This window comes from Planococcus citri, chromosome 5 (assembly GCF_950023065.1).
Source record: "Planococcus citri chromosome 5, ihPlaCitr1.1, whole genome shotgun sequence".
NCBI lineage: Eukaryota > Metazoa > Arthropoda > Insecta > Hemiptera > Pseudococcidae > Planococcus > Planococcus citri.
Genome location: NC_088681.1, coordinates 32842102 through 32860029, shown reverse-complemented (window position 1 = coordinate 32860029; position 17928 = coordinate 32842102). Strand labels below are relative to the sequence as shown.

Sequence of the window (17928 nt, the reverse complement as noted above, 5' to 3'; positions counted from 1 at the left end):
ATAATTTCAAAGCATAATTTATTTCAAAATTAATTTGCTCTGATTTGCTATTAAAATTCGGTTGAAATTTTTCCAAAATAATTTTGCAGTTCTTTTTTTTCAATTTGAGGTTTATTGTTTTCAGGCTTCGCAATCTATTGTAGCAGAGCTTTTGTTAGCTTTCTTTTTTTTCAGTTGGGTAAGTTCCGGAAGTTTGATTCATTTTGAGCAAAAATTAGAAAACTGAAATTTCAAAAAAATGGAATTATTTGAAGGATTATGTGAAAAAAGTAAGTCACTAACTCAAAACTCAAAATTAATGGCCTAGCTAAGCCTTCATAATGATGAAAATATCTCTTGTCTGTGGCTTACATTTTCATCTTTAGATATAGCAAAATACATATTTCAGTCACACATTTATTCGTATCGACAAGCTGCAGTCAAAATTTCTGCCAACATGTACGATATCAACTAAAGACAAACGAATGTAGAAGTATTAGGAATTAAACGAAAGGATCTCAACAAAAGCCGTCGAAGAGAAACGTTTGTTCAAATAGCCCCGAGAGCTGAATACGGCTCAGTAGATATTATTCTACTGTTTTCTCCTGGGGGTGTTTTTGCGCTGCTTCCTTTTTTCCTAAATACCTTACAAAATATAGTATGCTTAAAAAGGAAACAAAAAAAAATTAATTCAGTTTTCTTCTCGTTATAAGGAGATATAGCTCTGTGGTCGTTCGTTAAACTGCGAAAAGATTTGAATCCGTTGGTTGAGCAGGGGCGGGGGGAGGGTGAGCGAATATGGCGGTGCGGCGTACCGCTAACGAATACACGACGATGACGATGAGGTTTTTACCCGACTGATGCGCGTTTTGCGTCCGACTAAATGACGAAAAAGTTAACGTCGTTAAAAAGTTTAGTGTTTTTCGACAGCACCGAGCTTTAGTTTTACAATATTTATCATCAAATATTTCGGATGCGGAATTATACACTTTTTTTCCTCACAGCTAGACTCGTTGGTTGGCTGTATAGTGTGGAGCGAAGTTTACCGGCACGTTTAATATTTGAGTTGAGATTGTGTCTGCGGATACATCGAGCTCGTCGAGCTTTTGATTTAATCGTATCTTAAAATATGGCTGACAATAGCATGAATTATTTATAGACTATCGTTACTTTGCAAAGTAACGTTCGTTTTAACTAACTTTATTCCCCGGTCGTATAAATTGTGTTAGTTCGATATGTTGCGATTAAAATGGTAAAAATCACTCGACAGCTTTTCTACATTCATGCTCGTATCTTTATTCCTCATTTCCTTCTTTGTGAAATGATTTTTGGTTTTTGAAAATTATTCCTTAGATAGGTTGGCAAAACGTTTCGGTGGTATGTGTGGTGTATGGAATTACAATTCGAAGGAATTCTCATTTGTTTATTCTCATTCAGAGGTGTAGGTATTGTTTATTGCTAGATTCTTCGGAGGTAGAAATAGGCGAAGAAATGAGACAACGGGGTGAATGGTTTGACGAATTCGACTCTTTATAGACGTCGCGTCGGTACTAAATTTCACAGACACGATGTAGATGTGGCATTCGACTCGTTGCGAAATCGACTTGGAAATAAATTAATTGCGCCAACTGGCAACTGCGGAGCACCGATGGTTTGGATTTAAATTTTGGCGTACGAAAATCCCCAAGGGCTGTTGAATTTTCGTTCAACTTAAATATCGGCGAGTAACGAAAATTTACAGCTTCTAAAAGTACACATCCGAAGGTGGATGTACTACCTATAGATACTTACCTGGAACCTTTGTTCGATATCTACACGCGTTTTATCGACGATGGTCGGTAGGTATCCATCCAGCCTATCTGTATAGCTACTTCGTGGCGAGGATTTTCCCATTTTATACCGTATCGAGAATAACCCTGGGGATGGTACATACTACGCGAGTTCGGAAGTTATGATTTAATTAAATTAATATATAAGCACGAGAAAGATAATGTTGAAAGTTTTTTTTCCCGAGTCTTCTTTTTTGTTTTATCTGATGTACCATACCGTTAGGTACCTATAGCTATACTGTGTGCAGACAGTGTACGTATATCTAACTATGTACGGGTAGCTGGATTTATTATTAAATTTTGCTCAACGATTCGCTTTAAGGAATTTGCCAGAGTACAAGCTTTCCGCGATGTATATTCAAGGTGTGATGGTTGCTGGTATTGTATCGTTTTCAGATAATGGCTAACCCTTGTCATATTCCATAATAACGTATAAATTTTCCCTACGTATACATATACGTATTACGTACTACTATGTAACTATATGTGTATAGTGCATTCTATTGTTTGGAAGTTTTTTGTGTGTGCGGTGTACCCTGGTTAAATATGGAAAAAGTTGACGAAAATTTTCACAAAGTTTCGATGTTGAATTTTAGATGAAACAAGTGGTGTTTGGTATTTATACTTCGGATCAAGTATTTTACTCAGCGATGAATATATTACTAGAGAATCAACAATTCTCTTTCCTGCCCACAAAAGATTTGATAGATGGAGTCTGGAAACTTCATCGCATTTTATAGATCTGATAGGAAATGCAGAACCTAACAAGAGAGGGGTCCGAATTTGCAGAAAAATTTCTGAACTGGACAAAACTAAATCGAACGAATAATCATCCAAAATTTCAAGAGCTCAAGTGCATTTTTCGATTCTAGGTGAGTTTTAAAAAATCAAAATTTGGTCAAAAATGTGAAAAAGATCAAAATTTTTCAAAATATTGCCTTAAAGGCTGAAATGTGGTGTGTAGGAACCTACACTATTTTTGACATTTCAAATCAATTGCAACAGGTTTTGTCTCGTTTTGAGTACTTAGTTCTAGAGCTTCCAACACATTTAAAAATTAAAATGTTTTGTTTTTTAAATTCTTAAAAAAACAAAGATTGAAAATTAATTTCAAAAAAAAAATTCAGTTAGCTCTACAAAATCAAGGCGCTGAAAATTTTTTGAAAGTCCCTATTGACAAAATTATGCTTAAAAGCATGCATAACGATGCGTGATTTTGGACTGGTGTAAAAGCGTGCATTATCGCGTTAAAAATGTGCATTTTTGCATGATAAACAGAAGCAATCTAGCAACCAAGTATTTTCTAAAATGCACCATTGAGTAAAAATTTTTTCAAGTCCAAAAATTGATAACATTTATGCAAAAATAACCCCTAGTCTCATAAGCTGCAAGGTGGCCGAGTGAGTTAAGCAGCCGCACAATGCAGGAATCGTGGATCGATCCCCGCACGCACCGGAAATTTTTTCATTTTTTTGAAAAAATTATCTATTGGAATGTCTTAAAATTCATAATCAATCGGTAGATAGTATTACCTGTGAGTTATGAGCAATTTTTCTGCTAAAATTTCCGCACTTTTTGTACATACTTTTAGTTTACTTTTAAGCACACTATTCACTGGCTGAATAGCATGCAACTCTTTGAAAAAGTCCAAATTCACGCATGGGTGTGATATGCAAAAAAGCATGCATTTCAGCATGTTGTACACACAATTTTTGTCGATAGGGGTTCTGATATAGTGAGATATGCCTTAACCGCCTTGGCAGTTATAAATAGAACTTTTATTACATGTACTGGAAGTACGGGTAATGTGGGAACTATAGAGATGACCCTTTCGCCTAGCTATGTACCATCTTGGTGCTTGCTGTAAGAAATGATGTTCACTTAGCATCGATATCTCGAGCATGGCGGTACTTTGTCAAATATGAGTAAAATCATACAGACATATAGGCAGGTGAAGTCCCCCTTTTCCCTGATTGGTCTACTATTACAATGGTAAATTCGGTTTAATAATGTGATATTTATTGATGTTTTAATTATTGCGGTATATTGTGCATTTTAATCGATCTTCCAGGGCATTGATAATGCTTCTCGTCAAAAAGGAGCTTTGTGTAATACATTTCTGTTGTCATGTTTATTATTAGGGACACCCATGAAAGAGACAGAAAAAATGGACAGTATGGGTCAGTGATGAATAATAATCACCATTATGAAATTAAGCATTGCTCCATCTAATTGATGTAAATATTTGTGGATACTGCGCACAAGCCCTTCATTCATGAATATTATTTAAATAGAGATCAAATTATATCTGTGTGAATCACCCTTTAATTCACCATCTACGATTTAAGTAATGATATCCGAATACAATGGATTATTGTTATACAGTGGGTTCCGCTTAATGTGGGCGCGTTGGTCCAAGGCATGTTCAACTCTATTAAGCGAAAAACTCTAATAACTGATGCAGAAAAAAACAGCAAAATTCCGAATTTAATTGATGTTTCATCACTTTTCAATGTTGTTTAAAGGTGATTTCAATACTGTTTGTGTTTTTTAGTTACAGTTAATCTTTTAATACACTTTGAACACCTTTTTTCACAATTTTTATAAATTTTTACAAAAATTTCATCATCTCTTGCTAATTTTCACCAATTTCAACATTTTTTCATCCAATTTTTGTTAAATTTTACTGAAATTCGTGATTTTTTCCAACTTTTAAAGAGTAGTCCACTCTATTAACCGAGTGCAATGCTCATTTTCACTATTATAAGCGATAAAACTTGCATGTAAAAAGATGCAAACGTTCCGTTCCAACCCATTTCAACTCTATCAAGCGAATTTCTCTATTAACCTATAACACATTAAGTGGAACTCACTGTAGCTTAATTCATTAACGTGAGCCATAGTATGGGCTAGTGCCCTTATTTATAATATAAAATGATTTAGAGTACCTATTTTATATTTTTAGTCCCCCTTTAATGTGTATTTTCATGTTGGATCAAATAATAATAAATCACACTGACACCATTGAAGATATTGATTGAATTAGGAGGAACTTGGAATCAAAACTCACTTTTGACATTGGACAAAGTTTTGAGAAAATCGACAATAACTGATTTCGCCTAGTGCATTGATGAAAAAATGCCGCAAAGTGTGTCAAGCTCTTGAGTAAGTCTACTAAATAGGATTCCATAAGAATTTTTTTTCAAGTTGCCATATCGTTGCGGTATGGCTATTAAGTTTGGCAAAAGTGAGTTTTGATTCCAAGGTGGGGTAATTTTACTTTCTTTTGCAAATATATCGAAAAATAAGCCTCCTAGAAGAAAACTAATGACATTAAGTCGATTGGAAATTTAATTCTCTACAATTTTCCTCGACTTCATTTTTCTGTAGAGTATTTTGTTTCGCCTCCAGAGAGCTTTAAAAGAATTGAGCCCTCAATACTTTCAATTTTTTACCTCCTCAGTTGCATAACTTCCAAATTCAAAACGACCATTTTCGCTATTTTCATTTTACACTATCAGAAAATGCTTCCGAAGTTGCAATTGAATTATTTTGGCTTTGCAGACTGCCATGCGACCTTGAAAATACAGGTTTTTTTATAGCTTGGAGTCAAAACTCACTTTTGCCACTGTCAAAAGTGAGTTTTGATTGCAAGGGCACTTTTTAACACGAAATTGTGAAAACCTGGGGCCGAATTCGGAAAAATAGATTCTGTAGGGTGATAGAGAAATTGAAGAAGTATCCGAATCCGCAAAAAAACGCATATCGATTTTTGGTGTCAAAAGTGAGTTTTGATTCCAAGCTCCTCAAGTATGGTTTGATTTGACATTTTGTGCATAGAGTAGATTTGAATGACTTCCCAGCTCTCCAACTAAAACAACCTATCTGGCACTAGAGAATAATTATTATCTTTTCCCCTATCAGAGTAATGAAAATAATTTCTCTATTCCCAGTTATTAATAATCTAACTCTATCAGTTCTTTAAAAATGAAAAAAAGTAGGTAGGTAGAGGTACCTATTTCTTCTAATGTAGTTATAATTCATAATTATAATTTATAAAAAAATAAAAACAAAAATTTCGAAGCCAAATAATTTTTTAAAAGTTGAAATTCTATTTTAAATAAGTAGATATTTCAAACCAAATTTCAAAGAAAACCGATGAAGAATAATTTTGAAAAATTCAACAAAAAACGTAAAAAATTGTTGTCAAAATATTTTCAATCGAATTTCAAGCAAAAATTGATCCAAAATAAGTAATTTTTAAAATTGAAAAAACATTTTTTGGTACGATCTTAACTTTTTTCAAAAATTACCACGGACGCAATAATTTTTTATGCTAATTCGAAATTGAAATAACTTTTTTAAAAATATGGAATCTTGAGGATGGAAGGCATATCCTCCAACTTGCACAAAAATTCGGGAAAAAAGTTATGAAGAGTGTGATATATCAAATGTCATGTTTTTTAAGCTGTTGAACACAAAAAATGTTAGTTTTTCTGATGTAAGTATGATTTAATCCGATATATAACGCCCCCACCATCCTTCAATAGTATTCTCTACTCATTTCAAGATATTTTTGCATCTTTTCCACTTCATTCTAAAACACATTACCTTCCTCCGCAACACTTCGTACATCTCTCCATTCATTCTGAGCCACAAACCACATTATTCTTCATTGGGTATTCCGAATTCATTGAACTTTCCCTACGCCTTTTTCGTTTTAACGCGAATAATTTTTCATTCATTTTCAACCACTTCACGTCATTCACTTCGCGACTGAATGAATTCTCAATTGACGAACATATTTCGTCTTTCGAGTTGAAAATTCATTTTTCGACGAGCACATACCGTATACCTACCAACATTCGCGTCTGAAATCCTATAAACGGGGGCTTTAAGCGAACATTTACATAGGTATTGATTATTGTGTCATCTCAAGTTCTTTATTTCATCGAACGTACAAACATTTCTATACGAGCTATGACGTTTCAGGTTTTTACGTACTTATATAGAAATAAGTATATAGCTATTTTCGCGTGTGGGTTAAAATTCCACTACTCTGTGGGGCTTTATTGAAATTTCATTTTCGTTTTGGAAAAACAAAAAAAAAAAGACAGATCATCCGAAAGAAATAACGTTCTCATCGTAGCGTAGGTGGGTTCCTAATGCGGAAAATTGAGAAGATAAAGAGAGCGCGACGCGTCTTACCAGATGTAGAATAAAATAAATCGGTTCACAGGCCTCCAACTTAATCGTTTGCAATTTTGTATAGCATGCTTAATCGAAGAGTGTTGCTAAAGGTATATCTAGTACGACGAATATAAGGGTATACGTATGTGACTGACTACCGAATGTAGGCGTGAAATATAAATTTCCTATTACGAAGAGTTAAAATTCTATTCACAACGCTTACGAGTAGGTATATTACTTATATAGGTTTCATGGATGAATTATCTCATCCTACGCGATGTACCAATTTTTCATCATAATATTTACCAAGTCTATATTTTTAAAAACTTTTCCATATTATTCTTTATTTTTTAGAAATTCAATTCTGGTTCACTTCCTATTACCCTTCATTTTTCTACAAATAAATATGCAGATTTTCTATCCTCTTCAGTCTCGTTATCATTTCATTTACCTAAACGCACAATCATTGAAAAAAATACCAGCAATCAAATTCAAATCAATCGCCAATTCATCATTTCCAATTCCAAAGTATCCGGTAAAAAATGTCCAAACTTAGACATTTTTATAGTAGAATGAGGAAACCACGAAGGCGATATTTTATTCAAAAGTAGTTGGAAAAGAGGTTTTAAAGTTTCACCCGCGCGTTGGCCATAAAATATTGCTTTTTGCGCGAATTATACGTAAAATATATAAAAGACTTACCGCTCTATCCCCGAGATTACGCACTTTGCATGGTAATAGTGCCGTCTGACCTGCGGTTGCCGTTAGTTCGCGTTCGGTGGACGTGTCAAAATACGGTTTGCTAAATTGTTGTTCCCAGTAGTTCATGCCGTGTTGATCTATTGCACATTCTGCAACCATACAAAAGGGGAAAAAAACATTAAAAATGCATCTCGTTACTCATTAATGCGGTATCAATCAAGAAAATTTAAATCATTTTGACGCATTTTCTACCATCTCTGTTCATTGATGAGCGCGTGCCTTTGAACTTTTTTCCAGATATTACCACACATAAGGGTTGGTTCATGGTTGGTAAGTGAGGTACACTGTATAAGGGTTTTTATGAGAGGGTGTGAAGCGAGTAATCCATCTTCGAAAGGTGGCTCTATGTTAATCTATGTAGCCTTATTTAACGTCATTGATTAGGCAACCCATCCATCAACGTATGCACCGTACTCGTATATCGTCGATGTCGATACAGGATACACAAACACATAGGTATAGTATCGCTTTTTGGCTTCTCTCTTTTCGGTGGTATTTTTTGCTTGTCGAAAGATACACAAACAAGCTCTTCATTACCTTTGACTAGAGTACACCTAGACCTACAATAACGACGAGGACAACGTTATAGCCGACACGAGATGATGGCGATGGTATTCTATTTATATGAAAATGAGTCTAAACAGGGCTCACACAACAAGCAGAATCGCCGCCGATATAACCAATATAACGCCAATGCCAATACCTACACCAGTCTCTCAGTCTACCATATACAGCTTTTGGTTCGTATAAGCGGCGCGTTTGCAACGATAAAAGCCTGCAAAAGGCGGTAATGATTTGAAACCGTCAATTGCAATTCGACGTAAACTACGTAGTTGTATAACGTATCATTTATCGTGCAACTCGATCGTATAAAACAAGTTAATTTATAATTCTCGATACTATTTACATGAAATTATGTGTAAAGGGCGAACGCGTCTCGTATACTTTTACCACTTCGCCAACGTCTCTAGATAATTTCTACCCTACTCGTACTCGTACTCGTATACGTATACATTTTCCAGCCTGCTAAAGTTACAGTTCTCAGAGGAATTTCTTCCAGTTAACCACTCTCTCTTCATCTTTCCCTATCCTCGTCCTATAAACTATACGTGTATTGTACCAGATATATACGTAAACGTATTTCCATTCGCCTAAATAGGTATTTCTTTTCATGGTCATTTCAGTTATACGAAAGTTCGTTTCCTCTTTTACCGCACTCCTCAAGTGGTACCCAATCTTCTCTGCCCGCTGGTTTTCTGTCTTTGTGCATATAGGGTTTACACGTGCTATGCATTAATTAAGCCATATATGGCTGCTAACTAATTAAAAACTAACCACATTGAGATTTTATTTGATTAAAAAAAGTTCAACGCGTTCTTTCAATCTACGACGCGACGTACACGGTACACACAGTGTACCTATCTGCTCGTGGCCCAAATGCCTTCAACAGTATCAACCCGCAGTAACACCTTAGAGACGACTTGGGGTGCAAATTACCTTATTTTTCCGACAACTCGACCGAAATACGGGTGCAAATTTTTAATTAGAGTCATCCCGTCGTAACTAATATATCTGGGTGTTATTTATACTCTTTTTCTTATCGAAAGCGAGACCCGTGACCCGCGAAAAGTCTCGAGGGATGTTCTCGTTTTATTTTTATGAACTCGAGTACATCGAAGTTGTTATGATGAAGTATATTTGGGTATCTGGGTTTTAATGTAAAAGATTGCATAAAATTACTATCGGTTGTCGGTTTACTGTCTGCACTTGCCACCTATAAAATGACGCTGAATTATTTTTTTCTTGAATAAAAGATGCTTGAAGTCGATCGATTAATCCAAATACGACAGGAGAAATGAAGAGTTGAAAAAAAAAAAAGTCACTTGATAATCATCCATCCCTCTTTCAAAAGAGGTAGGTATCCCAAATAGGCAGAAAAGTTTTAATCAGGATTCAGAAACGTTACGAGAGCATCCGAAAGCACATCATCAAACCACATATCGTGACTGATTTTGATTTTTTCATTTTTGGTGAATTTTCAAAAACGTAAGTTTGATTTGATTCTGCGTAAAATAAAAATATAATTTATCACAAAATATAATTTGAATCAAGTATAGCAAAAAACACAATAATTTTAGAAAATTGGCATGAAAATTGTTCAAAATTCGAGCAAAATTTTTCAAAGTGACAAAAATTGGTACAATATTGAGAATATTTTCATAGAAAGTGACGAAAATATGAAAAAAAAAATTGCTTGAAATTGTCAAGAAATTATTTACTTAAATCAGGTTATGGTAGTATAAATGGTTGAAGTTGAGAAAAATGTGCTAAATGGCAAAAGTAATTGTAAAAAATTCCCCAAATCAGCCAATCTTACATTTTATCGTTTTTTTGATAATTCAATAAATTCAGCATCGACAATCGAAGACGATTCGTTCGCGAACGATTTGATCAGAAGAGAAAAATCGAAAAGTCAAAACTAGGTAAAAAATTACTTATAATAACATGGAACTTGACATTACAAATCTATGAACAAAAATCATTGATTTAATTCGTTTTCGAACGAATCGTTCAGAAACAAAATAAAAATTGCGAATGATTCGTTCACGAATGATCTGCTCAGAAACGATGAATCATTTGAGAACGACTGAATCACTTGGAAATGAAATCAAATAATACACGACAAGACAGAACAAAACCTTTTCAATCTGTAAAATAAAATTATGAATGATTCGTTCGCGAACGATTTGCTTAGAGGAGAAAAATCGGTCGCAAACGACTTACCTACTTAATCACTAGGAAATGAAATCAAATAGTACATGGCAAGACAGAACAAAACTTTTTCAATCTGTAAAATGAAAATTATGAATGATTCGCATAGAAACGATGAATCATTCGAGAACGATTGAATCACTTGGGAATGAAATCAAATAATACACGTAAAGGCAAAACGAAACTTTTTCAATTTTATGTAAAATAAAAATTATGAACGTTTTGTTTGCGAACGATTCGCTTAGAGGAGGAAAATCGTTCGCGAACGAATGAATGAATCACTGAAAATTTGAATTAAGTTCGGACGACGACAGAACGACAGTTTTAATCCTATCATCCGAAACTTGACTCAATTCGTTCACGAATGATTCGCTTATACCTAACCACCAAATCATTCGAGTACGACTCAGTAGATCACTACTAAATAGAAATATGCAGTGAAAGAGAATGATCAAAATTTGACCTTTTCAACTCCATCAGTAAGAATTGAAGATTTATTATTTGTTTGTGAATAATTTATTCGAGAGGTGTAAAAAAAATCGGTCGCAAAAAAATGAATCACTAATAAATCAGACCAGATAAAAAATTATAGTCCATCTTTAAATTTGAAATTACAAGTTTAATAACCAAATTTAGAGTTCATTCGTTTGCGAACGATTCATTCAGAAATGATTATTGATGAATCATTCGAGAATGACTGAATCACTTGAAAAAGAAAAGGTCAATTTTTCTTTCAAGATGTAAGATGTATGTATCACAAGAGTAAAAAAAGTTCAAGTGGTGTATTCACCTATTCTCTCCTCCTTCTTGAAAAATAATTTAACTATTCAAAATCAAGACTTTATTGATTTTCTAATAATTGAAATGATTAAAAAAAACAACATTTTAATTATGTATTTTGAAATAAAAATTTTTGCACAACTTCTTTTCATAAATTCATTTTTTCTAAAAAAAAACTTCAAGTAAAAAAACTCTAAATTCTTCAATTTTTATTCCACTGATGTTCTTGGATCCTAAAGATACACGTGGTTACGTAGTTATATTTTTCTTGGTTCCAATTCACCCCTCCCCCTCCTCGCAAGATCATTTTAGGTAAAAATTTGACGTTTAAAAATCTAGATTACCTATGACCATTATGGGCAAGGAATGTCACGTAGGTATTTCTCTTTTGTATCCATTTCACTACCGAATCCTCCATAATTTCTCTTTATAATTTCAGATTCTCAGTAACGTTTATCGACCTTCACGTTCGACAACGTAATCTTATTCGCAGAGATTTTCACAAAAAAATACCTCAAGAGAGATTCGAGAAATATCCTTCAAGCCTCAAAGTCAAATTCAGGGCCATATAACGAGAAAGGAATAAAATACGGATAAATTTTCTGTTATGCATAGCGATACAAATTTCAACGTATCTCGAATCATAAATCTTGTTACCATTTAGAAGAGTCGCGGAGACGAGGGTAAATATATCATTATACCATTCAACGAAGCTGATATTCAAGCAGCCAATCGACTACCCTTTTACATGAAATATAATTGGATCCTAATTTGTGTATCAAATTCAAGGTCGATTCTGTACTAAAAGCCTAATCACAAGCTAAAAAAAAAAAATAAACTCGAAAGTGAACTGAATAATGTCTAAATATCCGTCTATCTCTTTTTCTCGTCAAGTTTTCACTTCATTATGCAATAACAGAAGCCCACACGAAACGTTTACCTTGTATAGGATTTCATTCTCAAGTACCTACCTAGTACCTAGTTTGAATTAAGTGTCAGATTAAATTTTAAGAATGAAAACAAGAAAAAACAACGAGAAGGGTCGACAAACATGAAAGACTTATCTGAATTAACCAGGAAGTCTTAGAGTAGGATGAAGTATGACATGTGAAAAATATTCTATTTTTAAAGATAGGATTAAATTTTCACAAATAATATCGGATACTTGGTAATTCAAAAAAATGAGATATTTAAGAAAATTGGACACCATTCAGGTAAACAACTAATACAACAGTTATTAGAAAAAATTAGGGAACGAACGAGACTAACATATGGAAAAAATATATTTGGTACAAAACGGTCGTTTTCTATTGTGATACATTGGGAAAAATAATAAATGAGCTTTTAATAAGTTCACGGTAAGAAAAATTCTCATTTTATAAATAAATTAAGAGCAAAAACGACTATAACAGCTGAAAGTTATTAAATAGTTTAGGTTTTCTTTACCATAAAGTTTTAATAGATGATAAATTTCGCCTTTTCAAAGAACTTTAATAATAAGAAAAGAAAGGAGTGATATATTTGTTTTATATTAACGACAGTAGAATACTGTCTTTCTCTCTTTGTGTTATATTAAAACGACACAAAAGACTTTCCCTCGTAATGAGATAATATATGGACAAAAGTAAGGGGCGAAAGCGACGATGGCGATGGCGATGGCGACGACGATGAAGGACCGCCGCTCAAATATATACGGTCAATTGTGAAAGACTAGGCAAAACTTAAGCCTGAAACTTTGTAAGTTTTTACACAAGGGACGAGACGAGTGCCTTGGTACGATATTCGTTCATGTAGTACTGCTTATGGATGGTATATCTATATACATACCTACCCATTTACCATTATGTTAGACGACATTTGCAGAGACGAAAGTGTGTACGAGCTTTGTTTCATATAAATTCCAACTGTTTGCAGTTGATTGTACTTTAAACTAGGCCATTTGTACGGTGCCGCAAGCGATAACCCGGGTCCAATTTTAACGCGAAATTAAATTGCAAATGTGACCAATGCGGTGACAATGTATGCGACTTTATTCGCACTGACCGATTATTCAAAACAAATGGCATATTCAACACTCGTTGAAAGTTGCAGTATAATTTATAGATAATGAATTGGCGACGTTTTAACCCGACTTTGGCGGTTCACCAGGTTAATGTACCTCTTAAAGACCTACCTATCAGATGGCTAGAATTTGAGTAGTGTGTACTGTGTACATATATATACATGCAGGTGAGTAAAAGCTCACCATCGTGGATAATTTTGATCAAGTACCTACTGTACTTCGCACGAGGTTTTCGCTTTTCACTTTTGGCTTTACATTGTGTTGTTACTACATACAATGAGAATTCATCATTCACTCGGAGGGAATTCAGTCAGTATTTACCAAAACAGGGGAGGTTTTTTATGGGGGGATTGGGGTGGTGTGATGGGAGGGGAGGAGGTGTTGTCTGAAAATTTGTCGAATGGTATGAGAAAAAAATTTTAAATTAAAGGAAGTTTCAAACTGGGATTTTTTTAGTTTAGAGATAAGAATTAGGCCAAGCAAAGCAAAGCAAAGGTAAAAGCATTCAAAAATTCGGGTTTCAAGAGGTAAAAACTTCTTCTTCTTCCACGCTTGCTCGTATCCAGACATTGCAATTACAAAATCCTCACAACCAGTTCCCTCCAGCTGTCTCTGTCCTCAGCCTTTCTCGTGCATTCTCACAGTGACATTTTGGCAGTTTTCTTGATCAAGTCCGTGTATTGGGGGGGTGACCCTCCCCTTCCCCTCTTGCTTTCTATATGGCCATGGACTGTCAATTTTTCCAGGTTGTCCTGTCTCACGATGTGTCCGAAGTAGCGTAGTATTTGTCTCCTGATGACTGTGCTTAGCCTTTCATTTACACGCAGTTGTTGAAGTATTGACGCATCTGTTCTTTTCTGGACCCACACTGAGAGAACTGTTTAGTAGAAATTGCTGTAAAATTTAGTAAAGTGGCCCTCTGGTCACCCTTTTTGTAAAATTTACTGCATTTTATAGTACATACTACTAAAAAATGTAGTAGAAAAAATGATTTTTACTACATTTCTTAGTAGTATGTAAGTACTATGAAGTGTAGTAAATACTACAAAAAAATGACCAGGGGTCTCCTTTACTACATTTTCCAGTAATTTTTACTAACGTGATTTTTCTCAATGCACGATATCCTTAGCATGCGTCTGTAGCAGTACATTTCAAATGCGTCAATTTTATCTTGATCTGGCTTGCATTCTGTCCAGCATTCTGACACACACAGGAAGATGGAGAAGACTAGCGTTTTTATGATTCTCAGCTTTGTGGCCTTCGTAATGTTGTGGCTTTTCCATATCTGGTTGAGCTTTCCCATTGCTGTCTTTGCTACAGCCAACCTTCTCCTGATTTCTGCGGCTGAGCATCCCTGATTTGTAATTTGTTACCTTAATGCCAAATCCAAGTATGTCCATACAAAAAAAGTACAATTTTACGCATCATTGATAAGGTTCCGATATGCTGGGAAGGGTTCGTTGAGTTCTGATTGAACATTGGTCAGCTTCGTGCATCTTCGGTGGTGCATTTTAACTGTACTCAGATGCAAATTTTTCAATTCAGGGCTTCCCAGAGTCTTATCAGTGACGCAAAACAACGATTTTGTTTTGGATGGACATACTCGGATTTGGCATTAAGGTAACGAATTAATGAACCAAGATACGTGAAGTCCTGTACAACCTCTATACCATCAATCTTCAATATTTCAGGTCTGTTCTTTTGTTCTCTATCGATTATTATTATTTTTGTTTTTTCTTTGTTGATCCTCAGACCTGTCTCATTGCTGGCTTCTTCAATTTTCCTGAGCATTTCCTTCATCTCATCTGGTGTCTCTGCAAGCAGGGTTGTGTCATCCGCATATTGTAAGTTTGACAATGTGTTTCCCCCAGTGCTGACTCCCTTTTCCCAATCCTCTAAGGCAGTTCTCATTACCCATTCTCATATGCATTGAAGAGAATTGGGCTGAGTATGCATCCCTGTCTCACTCCTTTTGCTGTATGGAAATGATTGGTGAGCTCTTATTCAACTCTCACATATTGTGCCACATTGTCCTCACATAGACTCTCCATGAGACTGACAAGGTGCTCTGGTACTCCAAGCTTTTTGAGGTTTTGCCAGAGGCTCTTTCACCTCACATTGTCGAATGCCTTCATGTAGTCAATGTCAATGAAGCACAATCATGTACACTGGCTTGTTGAATTCTCTTGACTTTTCAATCACCCAAAGTTTGAAAAATTTGTTTATTTCTTTTGATCCAAAATTTTAGAATTTGAATGATGAGTTTTTAAAAATTTTAATTTTGAAAATGAAAAGTAAACAGATCCGAATGAAGCAAGGGCAGTGCTCATGTTCAATTTTCCCCAAAAAAGTATTTTTGTAACTGAAAAGCTCGAAAAAGTAACCAAAAAGTAATTGAAGAGTAGCTAAAAAATTGACAAAATTTGGACAAAACAGTCCATCCATGAAATCCGTAGTAGCCATAGCACCACATCTTGAAAGTCGATATTATCTTTTCACAATCTGCACTCATGCCCAATATTTTTCAGGAATACTTCAGAATGGTCCATAAGTAGCATCATATAATTCTCTTTCTCAGACCTACACTCATCGTTTGATTTCCCAGGACATTGGCAAGGTTATTGAAAGCGGAGAAGACAAAGACAACACAGGGGTATTCTGTGCATCCACGTCACACCGTGCTGGGTGGTAACATGCTGCTTTGTTGCAGTTTGATGGACTTAAAATCAATAAACATGGCAAAAGCAGAATTCTCCAGTTGGTGGAACAACGGGGAGGAGTGGCAAGCTGAAGGCTAAGCCTAAGCCTCTATATAAATACGGAATACAAACTAGAATGCATAAGAGCTGCAGAACACTAACAACTCACTCATTCCAGTCCCAGAGAAGCGCAAGAGCTTCAGAGTGAGAAGGTGAATATGGTACCAGCACCTAAAAATTGGCCAATTTGCCAAAGGGAGTAAACCCCAACAGAAAATCATGGTGGAAGGCCATGGGAAACCACCACCATTACATTTCCCTAGAATTATATGGACATCAATTTTAGTAAAAATTAGCAATTTTTGAGAATAAGAAATTAAATACGTAGATTTTTTTACAATTTAAAAAAAAAATAACTGAGTATGAGCCCTGAGTGAGGGCAAACGCTTGTTTCAAGAAGTAAAGTTCTTTCATGGAAAAAATGAGTTTTTTGACTTGACATTTCTTAAAATTTGAATGATGATTAATTGATTACCTATATTTTTTTTTAGGAAATTCAATTTGAAAAGAAACACAGTAGCCCAAATGAAGCGACGGCAAAACCTTCAAAAATACGTATTTTAAAAGATGAAAAGTATTGTTTTTTAAAGATGAGTCGTCTATCTATTTCTTGACTCTTACAAGGCCAGTTCGTCACTGTTCTAAAGTTACAATTTCATCAAGTTTCTTTGAAAAGAAATAAAAGATTGACTTCAAAAAGATCTAGTATACGAGGTCTGATCAAAAATCCTATTTCATCACTAGAAACAAAAATATGACACCGAGCAATTAAAACAGTAAATGATATAATGCTAGTAATTAAATGATTCGAGATAATTTCGAAAATATCGAACCCGGTGGAAAATTTATTAAATCATCCGAGCAAAGTACAATCGTTAATAGAAACTCGGAAGAAAAACTTTCACCATCGTTCGCTTAGCCTTTTCTTCCAACTAAACTCGTAAAAATTAACGAGCGATTTTTAATCGACCATCCGCGCGTCATTATCCAATATAACCACTACAATCTATTCGAGTACGTATCGATTAATCGCTTATATCAACATCCAAATAACAAATTTGAATCTCGCGTAAGATCATTTCATCGAACAGAAATTCTCGAGGAAAAAAACACCAACAATAATAACAGTTTGAAAATACGTACCTAGTACCTACTCGTATCTTTGAGACTCTATACCTACTTAATAGTGTAACGACCAGGATCAACGTGCCTCAAAACGAGCCAACAATTTTTTTTTCTTTTCTAAACGAACTAATTTTTGTGTAAAATTGAGTATTCTGCAACGATGCCTTTCTTATTAACCTAATTAGCATAATAAAAGTCCCTTTGCATTCAAATTAAACTTCCTCTTTTGTAAAAAGAAAAATTGCACGTCGATATAGCAAAGGCTCGAGAGTTTTTTTTACGCTGCATTTTGTCGCTGGTAAAAAGCAGTTTATCCGATTTCGAAAAGTGCTGCTAACAATGAGGTTTAAAGCTCATTTGTAAACTAAACCCTCGGGTATTGCGGAATACAAAAATTATGCCTGTTTTCTGCGTTTTTTTTCTTCTTTTTTCAGCCTTACAGTTATCAATTCGAATTATACGACGTTCTACAGAGAAAAGCTCGGTTTCGATTAATTTTTACTCTATACTACGAAAACGCGAAACACACCAGCGCGTTCCTCGTTCCATCTTTTCTCGTTTTGCTCTTCGCAATCGGCGGTGTATTGAAAAATTGTATTTTATTGTCGGCGATTTTTCTTTGCCAGTTGGCGTAATGCGTTGTTATTAAAAGAAATCGGCGGAAATATTA

General features: G+C 34.8%; 1 protein-coding gene across 3 annotated transcripts in view; it reads right to left on the bottom strand.

Annotated features, from left to right (window-relative positions):
• Positions 1-17928, bottom strand: part of LOC135846591 (T-lymphocyte activation antigen CD86-like) — a 366864-nt gene that overhangs the window by 10495 nt on the left and 338441 nt on the right. For all 3 annotated transcript variants that reach the window (XM_065365779.1, XM_065365778.1, XM_065365780.1), the window contains one exon: positions 7701-7849. In XM_065365779.1, the coding sequence (XP_065221851.1) occupies positions 7701-7849 (149 nt within the window). The remainder of the gene's footprint in view (positions 1-7700; positions 7850-17928) is intronic.